The following is a 21,855-nucleotide window of genomic DNA, read 5'->3' as shown; positions in this document are numbered from 1 at the left end:
GAGACCACCAGGGAGCCTGCCATGTAAACAGCCTTGGGTTCCAGGATGGAGAAAGGCGGGGTAGAATCATAGAGTTGGAAGAGACCACAAGGGCCATCGAGTCCAACCCCCTGCCAAGCATTAAAAATCATTAAATACATAAAAAGCATTATATACATAGCCATACATATATAAAAGCATTAAATACATAGCCACGTCACCTTTTTAGTTGTCACACAAGAGTAGGTGGGCGATTGTTTGTTTCGCTACCTTTCTATCCCAACTTTTCCTCCAAGGGTTGGACTAGATTGCCTTTGGAGGTCTCCTCCAACTCTATGGTTCTGTGATTGCCACCTTTTTCTCAAAGGAGCTCAAGGTGGCCTACATACTTTTCCTCAGTGCTGTTTTTCTAGAAAAAGAGTTCCAGAGTTCACCGTGAATTTCTCCCTTGTTCTCTTAGAATGGCAATGGTGCCCACCTGAGAGGTGCTGGAGTTGAGCTCCAGCTGGAAAAAAAGCTCTGCTTGTCCTCACAACAACACTGTGAGGCAGGTTTGGTTGAGTATGAGTGACTGGCCCAATGTCACCCTGTGAGCTTTGGAGATTTGAGCTGTGGACTCCCAGGACTTATTCTTGCACTCTAACCACTACACCACACTGCCTTTCACTACACCACACTGGCTCCAGAGCCAGAAAAGGAGGACAAGAGAGACAGGTAAAGAAGGTCATCTCAGGCTCCTCCAGGCAGATTCTCCTCCACCCCCACGCCTGTATAGGGCTAGGAACCACATACTGTCTCACGGGAGCAGTGTTTCTGAATTGTTAGGTGTTGGATACTTCCTTATTGTGATTTTATATAATGCATTTTCATTTTACTTGTGAGATCCCTTGGAAGGATTTGTACCCCAAAAGGTGGGGTGCAAATCAGTGCAATAAATCAACACAAAGTGTGGAGTATACTCCATGTTTATGCCACAATACTCTGATTAAAGTGACACTAGATTTGTGGCTTGAAACTGCTAGCTGTTATGGTTCTCAGCATACAAAGAGACAGTGGCAGTGATGGGGCACCGTTGGCCCAACAGGGGTTCTAATCTGGCCCATAATGTTATTTCCCTAGGCCATGCAACACCTACCATCATACAAGACATCATGAAGCAAGACACAGTTGTTGAGGAACAATCAGAGCTTTAAAATATGCTCCTGATTATTCCTTGGCAGGCGGGGCTTGTATTTAATGCCTTTCAAATGTAAACCCCACTGGGATTGGTTCCCCAGCTGCCAGTTGTAGTTCCTGAGGGGAGCCAATCCCTGCTGAAAGTAGAGCTCAAATTCAGCATTGATCAGCTGATTGGTAGTGACTTCAAGCCATGCTAGCATCAGCTGGGCTCTTCCTTTGCAATGTGTTTTGCAGTCAAGGTGAGCTGCAAAGGGGAAACGGGTCACCTGATGTCATGGTGACACCAGGTGATGGACAGGTGGTTGGCTGGCAGTGGGGGGATTAAGGTTCTAGCCTTCCATTCTGAAAAGGTTCTGCTCTGGATTATGGGAATAAGGCTATATTCTACCTTTGCTAGTAGAGGCAATATGCCTCTGAATACCAGATGCTGGGAATCACAAGTGGAGAGAGTGCTTGTGGCCTTCATTCCCAAGGACACTTGGTTTACTACCATGAGAACATGATGCTGGACTAGATGGGCCTTTGGCGTCATGTACATTCTAGCCATGTGATAGAGAATAGTCCGTCCAGGTAAGAAAGAGGCATGAACACAATTCAGGGGCACGTTCTAAGCAATTAATTGATTAGGCATTCCAGTCCTAGTTACATGGGTCTGTAGTATGTTATAAAGGTACTAACCTTCTGATCCTGTTCCTTTTAATGTCTGTGGACGTTATATACGGAACAGTGTCTCCTTCAGCTTGTTCTTTGAAAAGGCAGTCCAGCAACCCTCCTTGAATAAGTGCTCTAGCCCTCCATTCCCTTGTACAGTGATACTTCGTGTTACAGACGCTTCAGGTTACAGACTCTGCTAACCCAGAAATAGTACCTCGGGTTAAGAACTTTGCTTCAGGATGAGAAAAGAAATTGTGCGGTGGTGGCGCGGCGGCAGCAGGAGGCCCCATTAGCTAAAGTGGTACATCGGGTTAAGAACAGTTTCAGGTTAAGAACGGACCTCCAGAACGAATTAAGTTCTTATCCCGAGGTACCACTGTACTGTTGCTTGGATGTCTGTAGTGCGCAAAGAGGAACAGAGCAAATAAGCCAATCAAATGTAGTGATACTCTGATCCCAAAATATTTGGATGTTTGGGATGTGCTACTAGAGCATGAGAGGATAGGTTGCTAGACTACCAACCTAAGAAGAACGCAGCAGAAAGGGCTAAACTCCGTATGAGCGCTGGAGAGTGAATTAACTTATATGCCCCACTTTATCCATTTTTAGTGCCAATGCATGAGTGTGTTCACTCTATACAACTTCTCTTGCAAGTATGCTCTGTTCCAATGATACTGTGTTTTTTGAACAATGGATGTCATATGCTTTGCATTTTCCAAGAATGGAACATCCTCCAGATAAGGAAAGTGCAGGCATTGTGATTCCCGTGTCAACTGGTGTGTACAAGCTCCAGTCACCTGTTTGGATATTTTATGTGAGAGTATTTGCAAAATAGTGTTGTTCTCATGCCTACCATGTCAATCTTGCAAACTTTTCATTAATACTTTTTCATCTACTGTGTAACACTGTTGTGCATTCAGTGAAGAAGCACTGGTTTTGTTTTGTTTTTTAAAAAGAAGAGAAGCAGGTCATTGCCTTTCCTTTATTTTAAAGCTCTACCTCATCTCCTAATCCATTATCTGGGTACAAAATAGCATGTTATTGGCATTTGATTGCATTTCTAGTAGCTTTGCACAGAAGAGGAAAATGGAGTTTAAGTTGTTGGGTATACTGTTGCCTGATCATGCTGCAACTCTCTCTCTCCATACGCTTATTGAGTAGCTGTTGGAGCCTATGCTATGGAAAAAATATAATATCTCCCTCTGGCTCCTTACATTGACTCTTTTTCAAAATCCTGCTGCTTGCAGCAGAAGTTGCCTTGTTAACTAAGGGCATGTGAATTGTCCATTAGTTAGGCCTGTAGGATTCTGTGCAGCAGGCCTTCACATGCAGATTTATTTGTATTTATTGGATTTATTTGTATGTATTGGATGAGCCTCCATGAGCTCAAACAAAATGTTAGGCATGCATGCTCTTTCCTTTGTTCTACCCCTGCGTAACTGGGAAGCTTTGCGTTTCAAAGAATTTTGGCTTACCATTGAATTTGAAATGGGAACCCAGGTATATAACCAACAATGGGTACTTGACAAAGAAGCCAGCTTCAAACTGGCTTATGAAGCTGGCTGATTTAACTATAGCTTCTTCTGCCTTTATTGAATGTGGAAGCTACCTTTCCCCACATTGTTTAATTTGCACACTTTTTAAAAAAACAATTATCTGAAAGCTTGTTCTTGTTTCTTCTATACACAGGTGATCAGCCTTGGACTTTCCATGATATTGTTTTCTTGGGACGACTCCAACAAAGATTATTTCAAAATGATGACAAATATTATCATACTGAGTGTACTTATTTGCATTTCTTTATCTTTTTGGATTGTGTCTATGACTGCAAGCACGTATTATGGTAAAGTCTAGATTACTACTAATGCATGATACATTTTAGTTTACAACACTCATACACAGTCTTTTATTAAATGTGGCTTCTAATCCTAATATTTTCTTAATGTTTCATTTTCAAAGAATACAAGCAAATTCAGTTGTTGCCTAACACATATTTACATAACTAAAAATAACTTCATGTGACTGTTAGATAAGAAATGCATATTTACATGTAAAATTAAGAGTGTAAAAGTTCCTTCCAATTGATGCTTCACAGGGTGTTGCTCTGAAGGGCTCCCCAATGTTGGCAAGGAATTCTGTGGGAGAGGAGCATAAAAACTCACAGCTACTTATTCAGCCTTCATCCTAACCCATATTTGTGCAGAAAGAAAAGCCTATAGAAAACTCAGTCCAGTCGTGTACATAAGGAAACGAGAGACGATAATAACGTGTAGTAAAAGAATGCTAAAGAATGTAGAAAGACATATTGCTATTCTGACATAGTGCTGTTTTTAAACTACTCTATAGGTACTTTGCGGCCTATTTCTCCATGGCGTTGGCTTGTTTCAATCTTAATTCCCCTGATAATAGCTTCACGAGGATTTAAGAAAAAAAGTCTTGATCATAGTGGAGCAATAGGAGGTATGTTCTGCTGCCTTAAGTTTGGTTGTGCTTATATATAGTTTTAGAAATTTCCTGATTCCCTCCTCCCTCCACCTTTCAGTGGAATGTTCCGTATTGCCATTCATAATTTTGGCTTTAATATTCTTGTGCTACTTCATCTTACTTTTTTGTATGAGCTATTTTGCAAATGATGTAGTGTCTCTACCACATTCTGAAGTTATTTCCATTGCAGGGAAGATTCATTCACAAAACAATATAAATGTCGTCCAATTGACTTAAAGCAACCATAACCTTGCTAATGTAAACGGTATATTTATTGCCCACAATGGACTAGGTGTGGTGTATAACATTGATGAGGTGTGGTTGCCAAGGAGAATACTTGCCGATTATATCAGCTGGAAAAGATGGTGATGGGGAGAGGCTTATGAGCCCGGCCTTGGCTGGGGAGGGCGGGGTATAAATAAAAAATTATTATTATTATTATTATTATTATTATTATTATTATTATTATTATTATTATGTTCATTGATTCACTCCCAATAGGGAATCAGCACCTGTAGTCCTGTGCTTATTTATAATAATTTCATCTAGCAGAAGCTAAAACTGTCTATTTTATTATCCTCCAAGATTTCTGAAGGGAGTAGGTATGAATGGGATCTAATTTATTGACCTGTTGTGTCAATTCAGCATTTATTATGCAAGTGGAAAAATGAAAATTGCAATACTGAGGCAAGAAAAAATACATTTGATAGATATGACATGCATGAAGACTTGTGAAGATCAAAACTGAAAGGAAATTTAATGCAGGTGTTGATTTGGCAGAGGGAGGCTCATGTGACCAGTATGTTCAGTGCCAGAAAGGGAAGGGAAATAAGAATAAAGAATGGAAATGAACAGTTGGAAGAAAGGCCATGAACAGAACTTTACTATTTTAAAAAATGCAAAAAGTTCTATATTTGGGGAAATTCCTGCTGCTGCCCAAAGATGATGAAGTAGTTATGGACTTATGTACTAAAAGTGAGCTCAGGTTTATTATCTGTGTAACCTAAACAAGGCTATTGAAAAACAAGAGGAAGATACCGTATTTTTGGCTCTATAAGACTCACCTTTTCCCTCCTAAAAAGTAAGGGGAAATGTGTGTGCATCTTACGGAGCGAATGCAGGCTGCGCAGCTATCCCAGAAGCCAGAACAGCAAGAGGGATTGCTGCTTTCACTGCGCAGCGATCCCTCTTGCTGTTCTGGCTTCTGAGATTCAGAATATTTTTTTTCTTGTTTTCCTCCTCCAAAACTAGGTGCGTCTTGTGGTCTGGTGCGTCTTATAGAGCGAAAAATACGGTACTTCAGAGAGTTGAAGAAATAGAAAGCAAAGGGGCAATTCCTCACCCCACTCCTAAAGCAAGTTCAGTGGCAGCTGAAGGGGAAATGGAATGGAGTAATCTATCATGACTGGCTAGAATACGGGAAATGCATGGGCCACATTGCAACAGTTTGTTGCAATCTTCACTTGTATGTTAGGAATTTTATTTTATAGCACATTTTCTTATCTCACCAATTGCATAGGTAAACAGAAGATGCAATATCGTTGGGATTTTCTGCTGCTTTAATCTTTAGACCGAACAATATTATCTTTACATTGTCATCATAGTCTAGGCTGGTTTTGAACTAATTTTCCCAGAGTACATAACTTGTGACACCATCTCTTCCCTCTTTTAGGTTTAGTAGTTGGATTTATCCTCACTGTGGCAAATTACAGCTTTTTCGCTGCCATGTTCATGTTTTTTATTACTTCCTCCAAACTCACGAGGTGGAAAGGAGAAATAAAGAAGCAAATAGATTCTGAATACAAAGAAGGTGAGAATTAAACATCAATTTTAAAGCCAATTGATTACAAAAAATGCATTTTGACTTTTAATTAAGGTGATAAACGGACTATGCACTGTAATTTATTTTTCGCCTCCCTCTTCTTTCTGGTGGGTGACTTGCAAGTACCTGAACGAAGTACTTTGCACTAGTAATGATCTTTACTTCTAGTTACGAAGGAAAACCACAATGATTGAAATGTAAAACACTTTACAGTCTAGCTTTTATTCTTTTTCTGTGTGCTTTCAAGGATATTGCATATTAAAATTCCTCTTAAGAACTTGTGTCTTCCCTTTCTGTACATAGGTGGGCAGAGAACTTGGGTACAAGTATTCTGCAATGGTGGTGTACCTGCAGAATTGGCTCTGCTATACATGATTGAAAGTGGTCCAGGCGAAATTCCTATAGACTTTTCCAAACAATATACAGCATCCTGGATGTGCCTGTCACTTCTGGGTGCTTTAGCTTGCTGTGCTGGAGACACGTGGGCTTCAGAGATTGGCACTGTCATGAGTAGTGAACCCCGATTGATAACAACCTGGGAAAAAGTTCCAGTAGGTAAGGAAATTTCTGCTTTTGTTTTTTTTAAATAGTACCATAGTTTAAGGATGAATGGTTTGTGTGCAGCCTGCTAAATTCATTTTTGTGGCCTGGGAAACCTTGGAGGTGTACTTTTAATATAGCTTACGTAGCCTTAAATTAGGCCTGAAAAGGCTGCTTTGTGCTAGCTCATTTGTAGCTTGGCCCTTTGTTATCATATTCTTCTACATTTGATTCAGTGACAACTGAGTGTAACTGGTCAAACTGTCCAAAAATGATAAGAGTTATGGCATCTTGTGAGTCATTCTGTCCTATTTGGGCATGATTTTATGCAACCTGTTGCAGAAAAACCCATTAATCTTTTATCAGAACCTTACTAGAAATACTACTGTATTCAAAATTCATCTCTGTCTTCTAGGACTGGGAAATATTTTGAATTTTGATAGAAAAGAACAGAAGCTTATGTCATATTCCAAAAGTGAATAATGTCCTTCCTTAAGCTTGACTGGAACTTACTGTGTATGCATATATTATATATTCTAGAGTGGTTTGATTTGAAAAATTCTGCTTTTGAAAATGCCAGTAGCCAGTTAGTTGAGATTACAGTTGAGGGAGGTGCTGGTCCAGTAGTTCAGTCACACAGACAGTAATGTTGACATCAGTATTGATTTCTTCCTCTCTAATGAAAGTTGCTTAACTTTTTCATTCAAAAGGCCATGCTTTGAATGGAGAGAGCCCTGTTGTCTACTCCATCTAGCCTGATACTTTCCTTTGTGTTCAAAATTGTAATAGATCTGCCCTAAATTTTGGTAGTTATATTTTAGTTACCCTTATTTCTTCAGACAAATTGTCCATGTTTGGATTCTTTAAGGTAACAATACTTAACGTTTCATCAGAATAAATGCTGGGACAAACATGACATTCTAGGTTTCATAATGATAGCAAGAGATCAGGAGCAGGTTTGCATGCTTCCTCCTCCCCTCATGTGAATTCCATCCTTCCTTTTGCTATGATGACCAGGGTTGGCGTTTAACCAGAGTTAGGAAGCTGACACTGACCACGGTTAGTGTCAACATTGGTGGTGATGTAATGCCACATTCAAGTTAATGCTAACAAGGAAAAGCAGAGAAGAATTTATGGGGAGAGATATTGCAAGCCTGTGACCAGTTCCCAGTCTCTTAATGCTCTCAACTAAAAAAAAAAAACCAATGGTTGTGTTTGCACTCAATACAGTTTGTTTGCTGACGACTTTAAGAAGTGTAATTTAAACAGATTGTAGAACATTGTGGTTCCCCTTGTTTCTATAACACTGGGAACACTGCTGCAAAAAGAGTATAAGATAAATTGTATCTAATTCAGTTTTATTTATTTTAAGCATAAGGGGAGATTTCTCCTCATAGTCCAAAAGCGTGTAACAAATCTACCATTAGTTTTTGTAGTCTTCATTAAATGTATGTTCTAACAAGTTTAGAATGCCAGTTACGTTGGGTTTTTAATTTTGTTTTTAGGTACCAATGGTGGCATTACTTTAGTGGGCCTAATCTCAAGTTTGCTTGGTGGCACATCAGTAGGTGTAGCTTACTTCATTTCCCAGTTGATGTTTGTGAATGACCTGGATATATCTGCTCCACAATGGCCCATTATTGTGTTTGGTGGAATGGCTGGTTTACTGGGATCCATTACTGATTCTTATTTAGGAGCAACGATGCAATACAGCGGTAAGGTCCCCCCCCCCCAAAAAAAAACAAATAAATTGTTTTGAGATTTGTATGAAAGTGATGTAATCTCCCTTTTGGGTGGGTATGGCTCTTGGCTTACTTCAAAGCATGTCATCATTTGCATTGACTTCAACTATTTCTTATTACTTGGCATACTTTGAGAATCTTGTTCTGTGTGCGTTTATTTTGTCTCATCCCTGCAGCTTCGAGCTGAATTTAGATCATGTAACGATAGTACTGGAAAAATTGCCGTTCCACAAATAAGCAGTGGAAATATTAAATATTGTGGGGAATTGTATTCTGTAAACCTTTGTTGACTTGGCAGAGGGGAATGGAAATGTTAACAACCAAACTGCATAGCCAGAAGGAACATGTTCCACTCACTCCAAGACATGATGCTTGAATCCTAAAAAGAGTAACATCTTGTTTGTTTGAAGCAGAATGACCTAAGAACCAATTTGTGCCATTGAGATAAATAGGGACAAGAAATTGCGTGTAGTGTTGCAGTCTTAAGTTGTGTATAAATGTTCACAAATAGTTCTAATCATAGGTGTTGGTAGATGTTCATTTGATGACATCCATGCTAGTTATTGGGTGAAAAGGACTTCTCCATCCAATTGTTTTCTATATTGTATTTCATTCTTCAGGTTTAGACACAAGTACTGGAATGGTTGTCAATCAGCAGACAAAAGATGCAAAACACATATCTGGAAAACCTATCCTAGATAACAATGCGGTGAATCTCTTCTCCTCCGTAGTCATTGCTTTGTTGTTGCCGGGAGCAGCATGGGGATTTTGGCCAAGAGGCTGAAGTGAAAGCATTGACTCCCATATATTTTATAAAAACAAGCTATGACCTAAAGGAGTCTATACAATGCACTCTGGACTGGAATCTGTTTTCCTACAACTGCTACACAGGCCACAAGGAATCATCAGGCTATTGAAGCTACACTTCTTGTAGCAGCTGCTGTTACTGTAGGAAAAGTAGACTGCAAAGAGGCAGTATTGATTTGACATCGCTTTGGTAATGGAATACAGTTCTGCCTGAAGTTTCTTCACCTGCTGCTTACAAGGTTGTATGCTTGATCTCAATTCATTCTCTACCATCTAGTAATTTATTGAAGGAAATGGGAAACTAAGGTGTTAACCTGTCACTGAGTACAGCTGTGTTCACAATCAAAGCAATGGACTTAAACATTATACATCTCCTAACTTCTTATTATGTTGTAGGATGTGGAAAACACTTTGGAGGTGGTTTTCTCTGTGCACCATCAAAAGGTGTTGAGGCAGTTAGGACATAAATGTTAGAATGACTTCATAAGATCAAAACCTTTTTCTTTCTTTCTTTTAGAAAGAACAACAAAAACCAGCCTTTGAAAGAATCTGTGTTGTTTCTCTTAGAACTAAAATGTGATTGTTCTAATAACAATAATTGGTGTCTAAAGTTTAAAAATTGGCAGAATATTTGATTTGGCCCATATCTTTAGCTATTCTTATTAGCTATGGTTTTACCCGAGCATATTGAACAAACAGCATTCTTTACATTCATTTAATTTACTTCTGTTTCATGTTGTATGTTTTGCTTTTTAAACCTGAAGAAGGTGGCAGCCTGCAGATTCACTTTAGTCATCAATAAATGCAGGTTTCTTTTCTTGACCATGCAAGTTGCACAATACGGAACTGGATTTCTGAGCTTTCAGAAACCTCATCTTTACACAGAAAGAGTAAACGAACTGTGGTAAAAGTTGTACTTCTGTATAACTAAATGCAACTCTTCTCAGGATGTGAAATTTCTCTTGTGCTAATGAAAACTTTTCAGGTAGTATGATTGTAAAATAGGCTCCAATATACTTTTGATTTATCTAGTTTGTTTGCAAACAGATGTGTTTTCTGTACTCTTATATTTGTTGTTTTACAGCAGTTTTATATTGGTCAGAGATGCTAACACTTTCAATCTGGCATATAATACTTAAGAAAATCTGTAGGATGTTATTGTTATGACCCACAAACTACTTTTAAGACTGTATCCATTCAGAGTTGTCAATATTTTCAAGTTGGTAGTTACAAATTTAACTTGTCAATGGGATCATGATCTTGTAAGGTAAAATAGGGGTCATGGCCTTACAAGGCAGATCACAAGAATATTTCAAAAGTTGGACAGCAAAACACTGGATGCCTTGAACTTCACTCGTTCACACAGTAATCAGACATTTGACTTTGTGAACATTCATTGTAGAAAGATTTTTATAGTGTAGGTAGGATTATACTGGGCACAATAAAGTGAATATAACACCTCAAAGCAGCATGTAAATTGCACTAATGTTACAGAACCATTGTGAAAAGTTTGTGCTTTATGAGAACCTGGAAAAGGTATAAAAAGAGGAGACAGCAAAGGGAGGCAAAAAGTGGTACCTTAGATGAAAACATTTATTGTATTTTATAGTAGAATGCATCAACAAAAGTCCACTTTAGAAAATATCTGTGCTGTTTTTGTTATTGCCACGAGATAGTTCTAATACTACAACATAATTGATGTCTAAAGTTTGTGGGAAGATGGCAAAGATATAAAAAGGGGGGTTTAAAAGTTGGAACTTAGAATAAGGCAAGAAGAAATTGATGGAACTGGAAAAAGAGCTGGCAGAGAAAAGCTCTCTCTGATGATGAACACATTCTAGCCATCGTCAGAAGAGTGAGAACACAGGAAAGTGTGAGCAAGTTTTAAAGGAAAGGGGTGTGGAGAGAGAGAGAGGATAAGTGGGCTGAGATTTAACACTTTGAATGATTTTCCTTTTTTCTTTTTTTTACGTAAGAGGGAACATACATTTTAATATTCTTTGCCTCAGGGCTCTTCTTTTGAGATCTATAGGGCTATTTGTATTGAAAGTGCATATAGCAGTAATTTCTTTTCCAGATGAGAGCTTGTTTTATTAAATTATACCCATTTGAATAAATCTGACTTAAAAATGAAATCCGTTTTTTGTTTTTATTGTTTAGCCATTACAACAACTTTAGAAAAATAATTAAAACCAAACTGAAGACAAATTGCTTTGAGAACACTCAGACATTATTATATAACAGCATCAGTTACTTTTATCCTAATAAATGTTTCTGCCTTAGCTAGCACCAGGTGTTTTTTTTTAAAGGCAGCTCTTCATTATCCTGAAATTATTATTGGAAAGCAAAGCAAATCTATCTTCTGAAGGATGGATAATTGTGATACACATTTTAAAGTCTGTAAAATATTTTTCTCTTGCACTCTGCATCTGTGTACAGTCAAAATAAATAGTGGGAAATATCTATACAAAAATCAGTCAAGGTTTGTACATGTCATATATAGTGAGCTTTAAGCTGTTCTGTCACGTGCATTTTGAATTCAGTATTATAACATTTTTTGTATGCATGTCTTCATGGAAAGAATACCACAACGTTACACTGGAATGCACCTCAGTCTGGGTAAAGACATGCGGAGGACACAACAGTTCTGTTAGTTTGCTGCAGAAGATGGCTGCCCCCAGTACTGATTGGCAAGTAGCTTGTGAGGTCACCAAGAAGCCAGTAAGTTAAATAATTGATAAATGGGCATCTGGGTTTTTAAAAATAAACAGGCAGCCTTTCAGAAGCCAGGCAGGGGGAACATGCTTCACAAATGAATCAGATTTTGACTCTTAATACATGCACCTGTCATTTGAAAAAGTGCTGAGTCGGGAAGAAGCTGGGATCATCTTGCACTGAAGATTTACTTCACCCTTGTGTTCATTTTGTGAACATGCTCTTTGTAATAATAAACTTAGGTGTAACGTTAGGTTAAATCCAGACTTCATTGTCCGCTAGTGGAAGCACTATTGCTTGTGGGAGAATTTTGGTCCCACCAATGGAAAGGACACTTGCTGGTGTCATGTTCCACACTATTCTGGAGGAACTGTCTGGACCAAAGTTTTGGCAGGTCGTGGGGGCCTTGGGAGCAAGGGGAATCTGCAGAAGTCACTTCCCCTTGCCACTTCTCATGTGAACTCACATGAACTCTCATGTGAATGCTGAATAGTGGTGAAATGTTTCCAGTATGCCATTTAAGAGAGGTCACTGTATGAGGTTAGCTTATGATACGGATTTGGTTTTTTTGTGCTTTTATAGGCCTATGCCCTATGCGGCATCCATTGAGTTTTGAAAACCTGCTTCAATATAACCATATATATGATGAATGAGAGAATGTGGTTCAGGGGTATGCATGCTGACCAATTGATCTTTTACCCTATGTTAAAGACTCCCTGCCCAAGAGAAACTAGGATGTTCTTGGCTTGTGGATGAATAATAGCTTTTGAAATCCTTTAAACTTGCACTTTAGACGCATTACTTATGGAGATCGCATGTTCCCCCTCAGTAATATTCTCTTGTTAAACTGGCTTTACAGGTTTTTGTTGCACTTCAGCAAATATCAGGAGGGCAAGTTGAAAATGCCTTCCAGCAGCAGGAATAGGATTGCTGCAACAGACACAAGCATTTTCTTGCACCCATTGTGGGAACCAGTTAGTATCCACAATGCAGAGTTGCTTCTCTTCTGTCTCCTCCCGTTCCCAGTATTATTTTGGAAGACTGCACATTTTTCACTTTAACTATGGGAAATAGCTTGTATGTGGCAAGCCAAAATCCTTGGCTAGTGGTCTGTGCCTAGTTACTGAATCCCAGGTTGTGCATGCCTGTCTCGACATGCCGCTTCATGATTGCTCTGCTCTCACTGCACACCTGCTGCATGTTCTACCTAAGGGAAAACAACACCCACACAAACCAGACAGAGATGAAAGAACAACAGAGAAAATATGCATAAGAAGGAAAGGAGAGGCAATATTTTGGAGGCAAATGATTCCAAGGAAGAACGCCAGCTGTTCTCTTATTCTGGGGCACCACCCTCTTCCTTATTATTTCACTTGTTCTAGAGACCACATTCCTTCAATGAAAACAGGATCCAAGGAAACCAGTACCACTTCCATTATTTTATTTGCTGGTATAAAAACAGCGTTAAAATCAGCAATATTGATAACTGCTGATTTTCCTGTATGCCCTGGCCTGCTTTTAAGTCCTTTTTTGAAGTGTTGAATGCTTTTGTTTAAAAACTGTGAAAATACGTTAATTCTATAATGATTCAGAGTGGGGAGTGCCACCTACTGGTTTTCTCATGTATTTTCTGGCAGGCCTGGAGCTGGAAACCAGGTGTGAAATCTAATTTGATCAAAGAAACCTTATACTGTACTTAACATTATTTCTCACAACAAATGTAACTGATTTGTAAGAAAGACTACAACCTGAAAAAAGAGACAAGGAGTGTACTTTTGTAAACCAAGAAAATCTTTAATAAAAATAAATTTAAAAAGAAAAAAGTAAAGACACGAGGCTTTAAAAAATATGTTTGCTTTGCATTGTACAACGGACCTGCTGTTCAGGAGATCAGCATGAGAGTGCAGATAGCATGCTGGTAGTGTGGGGCTTTTTACATTTGTGTGTGTGTGTGTGTGTGTGTGTGTGTGTGTGTGTATACATATATATATTTACATAGTACTTTTTGTCTGTATAATTCTAAGCACCATATAATGGGTTCCCTGGTGGTCTCCCATCTGGGCACCTCAGGAGACCTGCTAAGTGTCCCTATTTTCCAGGGACAAGCCCCAGATTTACAGAAGCCATTGTGATACCTCCCTCTGCTGGCTCACTGGTCATCAGAGTGCTAAAAGGCCTGGTGAGCTATGGTTGGATCATTTTGCGTTTGTTACAGGAAGGAGATAGACATGTAAGTAAGATTTCTCTCAGCATCTGCATTCTGTGATGATACTGAATTCCTCTTGAGCTTAGAGGCATTAGAGAGTACTAACTGTGAGCCCCATTTCCTTTTCTTTTCTAGGCTTTTAAGGCTGAGAAAAGTCTTCCCATCTGGGAAGAAAAAATAAAATTTCCCCTCTCCCTAGACCTTCCCCTCGCCCACACTCCCCCGCTCCGCTTGTGGATCCCTCTTTGAGAGGACACAAAAGATAAGACCCTTCAGCATATACATATTGCTTCCAAAGAAATTTTAGTCCCTGAGGTTTCTTAGGAAAGGTCTCTCTGTAACTATTTCAAGGTTCAGAAAATAAACATATCCCATGTGGCTCTTTGTTTCCCCGTAGGCTCTGCAGACCTCCTGCCATCCTGATCTGGAGAAAGATGGCAGGAGGAAGAAAGAACAAAGAAAACATGAAGGTAATGTCTATTTCCAAGGATATGTTCAGGGTATATAAGAAAGTCCCTAAAACGGTTATAATTTCTAGCCTTCTCTTCTTTGCCATTTAGATGACATAATATTTGAAGACCTGGAGGGAGAGCAGGGGCAGGACAGCTTTTATACTGACACCATGAAACAAATAATAATAATAATAATAATAATAATAATAATAATAATAATAATAATAATAATAATAATAATAATATATTATTTATACCCCACCCATCTGGCTGAGTTTCCCCAGCCACTCTGGGCAGCTCCCAATCGAGTGTTAAAAACAACACAGCATTAAATATTAAAAACTTCCCTAAACGGCTGCCTTCAGATGTCTTTTAAAAATAGGACAGCTGCTTATTTCCTTGACATCTGATGGGAAGGCATTCCACAGGGTGGGTGCCACTACCGAGAAGGCCCTCTGTCTGGTTCCCTGTAACCTCACTTCTCGCAATGAGGGAACTGCCAGAAGGCCCTCGGCACTGGATCTCCGTGTCCAGGCTGAATGATGGGGGTGAAGATGCTCCTTCAGGTATACAGAACCTGAGCATGGGGTTTGCCATCGCTCTCTACCAACGCTGGGCAGACGTCCACCATGGAACGAACCTCGCCATTTCCCCAGGGAGTGTGTCTCTTTCTTTGGGGCTCAAGGGAGCACATTTGCCCAACTGCAGCATGCTCTGGGATACAGTACTCGTGGTAAAGCAAGCTTCTGAGAAACAGCTTTTCGGTGAGCAGTGCATGCTGTCGTGAACTTCACCTTACAGCTTGGACTGTCCTTCCTCCCAGACGCCGAGGAAGCACCAGGGCTGCCTGGGTCACGGCGGGCTCTGGAGAGCCAGACTCCACCTGGCCCAGCAGGAGCGGGGACGAGGGAAGAAGCGCCAGGGCTGCCATGGGAGCTGAGTCAGATTCCTCGCGCCACCAGGAGCCGGCCCGGCCCAACTACACATCATTTTTATATTTTATGTCAGAAGCATATACTTTAAAAAAAGAATTTTATGCTGATGCCCTGCGTGCATTTGCCTGGGAGTAAGCCCATTGAAAAACAATGGTGCTTATGTAGGTGCATATGTAGGACTGCATTATTAACAGCACTTAAGTGAAAATCTTCAAAATAACATAATTAGCCTCCTGGAGAGAGAGGTACAGTCATATTTTCTGGGTTTTGTAGATTAATTTCTCAGTCAAAAGCTGTGGAGATTAGACATTCTTGAGCACATCTTGTTTCTGATGGGGAGCTTTTCCTTTTCACCTTAGCGACTTTGGATCTATACTTCAGATGGTGAGCTGGGAAGTAGTTATTTTTGGATAGAATTTGGAAATTGCTTTTGATTAAGAGTTGGAGTTTTTCAAATGAATAATTCCCCCCCTCCCCAAATGTGTTCTTACTGGGAGTTGCTTCTTGTTCTGCTATGTGTTGTATTTGTAGATAGCAACCGTGATACAGTTTATCTGAAATTACCAACTATTTTCACCTTCAGAACATTTCCCCCCTATCTGCAGAGACTCCCATTCCCATAAAGATGAACAATAGTGCTGAGGAGGTAGATACGCAACTAGCTAAGTAAAATTCTCCATAGATATCTTAAACTGAAACCCCTAGGATTCTAAGGCAATATATGGCATTGTGTGTCATTGGCAGCCTACTTCTTGTAGATCTTTGGTCCTTTGTTGTGTTCTTGGATAAAGCTGACTGGCAGGAGAATAAAAGCAGGTATGCTTCTGCTTCTCATTACTAGAGATGCAGGTGGCACTGTGGGTTAAACCAGAGCCTAGGACTTGCCGATCAGGTTGGCAGTTCGAATCCCCGCGATGGGGTGAGCTCCCATTGCTCGATCCCTGCTCCTGCCCACCTAGCAGTTCGAAAGCACCTCAAAGTGCAAGTAGATAAATAGATACCACTCCAGCAGGAAGGTAAATGGTGTTTCCATGCACTGCTCTGGCTTGCCAGAAGAGGCTTAGTCATGCTGGCCACATGACCCGGAAGCTGTACACCGGCTCCCTCGGCCAATAAAGCGAGATGAGCGCCGCAACCCCAGAGTTGGCCACGACTGGACCTAATGGTCAGGGGCCCCTTTACCTTTACCGATCTGTCAGTTTGAGTTTCTCTCATCTTCTCATCCCCCCCCCAATCTTAAATTCAGTTCCCTACATCAGTTTGCAATTTTTTTAAAAAAAGTTATCATGAAGATTAATCAGTATTTAAATACTAATTTTTCCTAATATATCTTTGTATGCAAATTTCCCTAATATGCACATTTTCACCAAGCAATTTCCCCTATACTAATGTGTTTTTGTTATTTTCACTAATACATGCACTTTACCCCACTATATGTGCACTTTTGTACACATTACTTGGCTGGAGAAATGCATTGCAAAATTCGACAAAGCGTTTATTTGCAAAGATGGCTACGTTTCAGTTTTCATACTGTTTTGGAAAATACAAATTAGGTCAGCTCACCTTTAAATGCAGATTGAATTGAAACACACACACCCCCAATATTCATAAGCAGAAATTGATACATCTCAGATTCTCAACCAATAAATAAAAGTTATTTGACCCATCTAGGCAGAGCAAAATGTGATCAGATTTATTTTAAAGCCCTATTTGTCAGAATCTAGTAGTGTACCACACTTCGTTCTCTGCTTCAGGATGGCAAACTGATATATGGTGTTGTCAGGGCTGCCTCAGGTCTCAGCTCACAAAAGACCAACGCCAGCTTCTTCTTATATACAAGGATGTTTATTGCAGTTCATTATTGCTTCCACAACCGAGGCGCGCAGCCCCGCGTCTCTTAGCCTAGACGTTTTAAGTCCCCTCTGAATCGGTCCCGCCCCTACACCAGCTTAAGAGGCTTGTGCTAGTCCACCTCTTCCTGTCTTTCCTTTTCCGCAGGGTCTTTCTGCCCCCCTGGGTTCCTTCCCTCCTGCTCTCTCCTGAAGCGGATTCCTCAGATGCCTGTTCCCCCCTCCTTCGTGCTTTGGGGCCAGGCTCCTCCTCCGAGCTCTCTCCATTTCCGCGCGCCTCCACATTTGAACTTGGCGCGCGTTCGCTACCCCTGACCTTCCTCTTGACACTTACACTACTCCCTGTACTACTCTCCGCCTCTTCCGGCAGGACGTCCTGCCCCGATCTCCTTCCCCTGTCTCCTGCCTGCTCCTGCTCCCCCTTGGCCTGACTAGGGGCGCCCCCTTCTGGGAATCCTCCGATTCACTTGAGAGACTCATGGAAGACCTCAAGTCATTGTCATCCTCTTCCTCACAGTCCTGGGATTCTTCCCCATCGCTCTCCGTCTCCCCCCTCATCTGTGCCTCTGTCCCTGAACCCCTGACAGGTGTGATTCCGACATATTTGTGGATAGTCACAAATGCATAGGGAGCTTACATACACATAGAAGATTTATAGAATCTGGCCTACATGTGGATGGGAGAGGCAGGGAGCATCTGAGGTATGGCAACCTACCATATAGTGATCTCTGATGATCCACCAGACTGCCACAAGGGCACACAGCATTGTTTTGCTATCCCTGATACACAGGATGAGCTGAAACACATGTTAAAGATTCTGGCAAAGAGGGTTCTTAGAAAACCAGCTACTATGTTATCCGATGCCCGGGCCAAAGAGACAGCATTCAAGGCTCAAATTCCAGCCATGTAGCCATTTCATCTGGAACAGATCCTGGTACCATTTCATGTACCTGGAACAGAACCTGCCTCTCGAATTGCAGACCTAAGAAACTGTGAACACTGCGCCCCCTAAGCTGAACAGCCCTAGGATGTTCTCCTTGTATATGATTCCCCCTCTGTCAGGGACTGGCAGGGCACTGAGGAGAGGGTGGAAGAGGCTGTGAGGACAGAGACTGACTCACGGGAAGGCAGTGATTTGTGGAGTTTTGTGCCTCCTGCGAGGCAGGAACCAGAGCTGGGGGGGGGGAGGCGAAGAGTCTGAGCAGGAGGAGATGGAGGATGAGGGGCAAGAAGAAGGCAGAATGCCCAGGAGCAGAGGAAGAGGTGGTGCCTGAGGGGAGGCTAGGCAGAATCTCTGTCTCCCAGGACTGGGAGGGGAAGCTTGCAGTGACAGGCACAGCGGCAATTTCCCTGTAGATGTTGCAGGTTGCTTACACTTGCCCTGTCAGACAAGGGTACTTAGGTTTGGGTGGAGGCATGGTTCTGCTGTTGCTCCAACAATCCAGCTCGGATGCCAGCTACTTAGGCATCAGAAGTGTGTGTATGTTCTGTGCATCTTAGGAGCTACTGTTAAATGTGTGCTTTGTCCATAAAGAATTAAACTAACACCCATTTGTCCTTAGTCTGGGTGTGCTGAGGACACATTTTCCCACTTCATAGCCATTTAGTCCTTACAGACCCAGTACCCCACCCCCCAAAGAGATGTAGAGCAGTGGTGGGGAACCTGTCATCTGAGTTTGTTTATTTCCTCCTCCTTATCAACCGCTTTTCCTTTTGTGTCCCGTCTTTTAGATTATGTATCTGAGAGCAGGGACTATCTTACTACACATAGTTGCAAACTGCTCTGGTCGCCTGTGTTTGACTAAAGAGCAGATAAAAATGCTTTAAATAAAATAATTGGCTTTTTAAAGATCTACAAAGGCATTTGAGCACTTTCCTTGTTTGTTAATGCATTTTTTAAATTAGAGATTTAATTATAAAATGCAGTGTCTCTTTCAGTAGCAATTTGTCCACATGTAGCAAAGGGAACATTTTAGATTGCTTCTCAAAACGCATTAGCAACAATGCAGCGCAAAGGCAACAATATAAATCAATTTGCTTCCCCAGCTGACAGAGCACCTGGCTGTTCTATCTAACCATATTATTTAAAGGTCATTCCTAAAAATGGATTCTTCGCAATCTGTTTCTGGTCCTTAAGCTTTGAAAATGGTTCTGTGATGAATGACTTTCATTTAAAATAGATGGGTCTGATATAACTGTTTCCTTTGTTTCTATAAGCGTGAGTATAGATATATTGCTCTAGAAAGATGAGTCGCTGTGAGCAAACAGATGCAACTGCTTAAAAGCTGGGTGTTAAAGCTGTGCAAAGTTGGGGTCTGATAAACCTGAACATTAGTACGTAATCCAAGGGCCAGGTCTTAGCTCAGAAGAGACTCATACTGGAATTTATAGCAGAAGGTACAAAGTAGTCTAAAAATGGTTGGAAGAAATGTACTAGAGAGGCAGGCAATTCTAGTTCTACAAGCAAATTCAATCCCGCCTCTTCTCCCAATAAAAGCAGCTTTGTACGAGCCAGATTCAAATCTCCTATGTCGCCTTTCATGTCTACCAATTTAACTGATCTTAAGGGTGAGCAAGCAAGCACTGCCTCCAACCTCCCGCTTAAGACACAGCCAGGTTAACATGGGTGAAGGCACTCCTTGAAAAAGCTGTCCCTAAACTACTTAGGGCAGGGCAGGGCAGGTCCCAGTCTCCTGCCTCAAGCTGTGTGCATGCATGGTCCTCCTTCAGGGGGAGTATAATTCCATCCAATATATGTTGTATCCTTTGATCCAGATCACTGCCTCCCTGGGACTTTTAGATGCAAATGAGAGATCAAGATGCATGTCATCAGTACTGTTTCCCCCCAGCAGTTTCAGGTAGACATTAAATAGCACTGGGTCTGAACCAGAGCCCTACAACAGCCGAAAAACCATGAAGCAAAACAAAAGTCTCCTCCTCTAGGACCATACTTTTAAAGACAAGAGCCACTGCAATACCATGCTACTTATCGTATTTTTCTATGTATAACACGCCCCCGTGTAAAACATGCCCCCTATTTTGAGGGACTCAAAATTAAGAAAATGGAGGGAGATTGCCCCCGTGTATAAGACTACCCCCCTTTTTAAACATTATTTTCAGTAAAAAAAAAACACCTAGTCTTAAACACAGAAAAGTACGGTAAACTCAATCCAGCTACATGATCCAGGAGGACAGTGCTGCTGAGAGGTCCAGGAGAATTAATAAGAGTTGCACTCCACCCCCACCCCAATCCACTCCCCAGCATATAATATTAAGGCAGTTTTACATCACATGTGTTTCTGCAGGGCAGGGGTGCCAACTTGAATAAAATATGGGGGGGAGGTAAGCCCCACATAATTGATCCCATGTATGCACACTACAGTATTTGAATGGCAATGCCCATCATCTTTGGGGAGGCCTGGCCCTCTCAAATATTTTATTGGTGGGACCCCTTCTAAGAGTTGGCTCCTATGCAAGAGGGTTTCTACAAAACTTATCAAAGGATTGCGCCATTTATCACAAAGGTGGGTGACAACAGGTGGATTCTGGATCAAATTCGGCTTGAAGTCCTCCCCTTGCCAAGTGCAGAGATCTTGGGGAGTGCAGGAAATAGCAGCAGATGGGAGCAGTACAAGCGAACGATTTTGCTTGCGCCTTCGAAAGCAAGTCCTAGGCAAATCTAACTGCCCACACTTAGTAATCAGGTTCCAGCAGCATCTCCTTTTGAAGTGTGTGTGTGTGTGGGGGGGGGGGGTGTCCTCAGGATCGAAATCCCAAAAGCCGCTTCTGAAGCTATAACTAAGAACCACGACAGCTTTCCCTCCAATCCCCTTGTCGCCGACTTCAAATTAGTGCTGGATACAACGTCCGCATCGGGACGGGACTCTTTGCTTCATCTACTAACTTCATTTATTATCAGGACACCTTTCTCAATAGTTGATGCGCGTTTTAATCTGTCAAGTATTTGTTAATTTTTCTTTATTTTATTCTTCCTTCCGTAAACCGCTTGGAGGTTCTCTTTACAGTCAAGCGGTGCAATATTTTTTTTAAAAAAATGAAATAAATCTTCAACGGCCTCAATCCTGCGCACCCGTACTTACAACTCCGCCTCGTAACAATCAGCGGGACTTACACGGAGCAAGCGTGTAGCACGGACCAGGTTTCAGAAATGCAATACACGCGCCCACACACCCCTCTTCCCCGCCATTTTCCCAAGGCCAGACGCCCAGCGACGTTTACAATGCAGTTCAGAGGCTTGACGATCTGCACAGCGCATAGCGAAACATCAGTCTCTTCCTCTTTCCCAGCAGCTGCTGCTGCCGGTGGCACTTATTATTATTATTATTATTTATTTAGTGCATTTATAGATTACCATTATTATTATAAATCAACGTGATTGAAAAGCAGCTCTGCCAAGACGATGGGGCAATGTACCGCCTCCACCCACCTCCGTCCGCGGATCCTGCCAGAACCCCAAGAAGCTCTCCTCC

General features: G+C 41.3%; 1 protein-coding gene and 1 long non-coding RNA gene across 6 annotated transcripts in view; both read left to right on the top strand.

The window, feature by feature from the left end:
* TMEM19 (transmembrane protein 19) overlaps positions 1-11,342 on the top strand; it is a 29,578-nt gene extending 18,236 nt beyond the window's left edge. For 4 of the 5 annotated variants that reach the window (XM_081211970.1, XM_081211971.1, XM_081211969.1 and 1 more), the window contains 6 exons: positions 3,502-3,655; positions 4,159-4,272; positions 5,969-6,106; positions 6,422-6,673; positions 8,164-8,373; positions 9,021-11,342. In XM_081211970.1, coding sequence (XP_081068096.1) covers positions 3,523-3,655; positions 4,159-4,272; positions 5,969-6,106; positions 6,422-6,673; positions 8,164-8,373; positions 9,021-9,184 — 1,011 coding nt within the window. In that variant the 5' untranslated portion in view covers positions 3,502-3,522 and the 3' untranslated portion in view covers positions 9,185-11,342. Of the gene's footprint in view, positions 1-489; positions 694-3,501; positions 3,656-4,158; positions 4,273-5,968; positions 6,107-6,421; positions 6,674-8,163; positions 8,374-9,020 lie in introns of those variants that run through there. The other variant, XM_081211968.1, reaches the window with a different exon arrangement.
* Positions 11,343-13,876: 2,534 nt separating this feature from the next.
* On the top strand, positions 13,877-16,106 carry LOC308596766. The gene is made up of 2 exons (XR_014012697.1): positions 13,877-14,152; positions 14,526-16,106. It is a non-coding gene; the product is annotated as an uncharacterized lncRNA (long non-coding RNA).
* Positions 16,107-21,855: the final 5,749 nt, after the last annotated feature.

Source organism: Podarcis bocagei, assembly GCF_964188305.1.
Source record: "Podarcis bocagei genome assembly, chromosome: 10".
In the NCBI taxonomy this organism is placed as follows: domain Eukaryota; kingdom Metazoa; phylum Chordata; class Lepidosauria; order Squamata; family Lacertidae; genus Podarcis; species Podarcis bocagei.
Note: the sequence above shows the minus strand (reverse complement) of the source record. Positions and strands in the feature narration are given on the sequence as shown.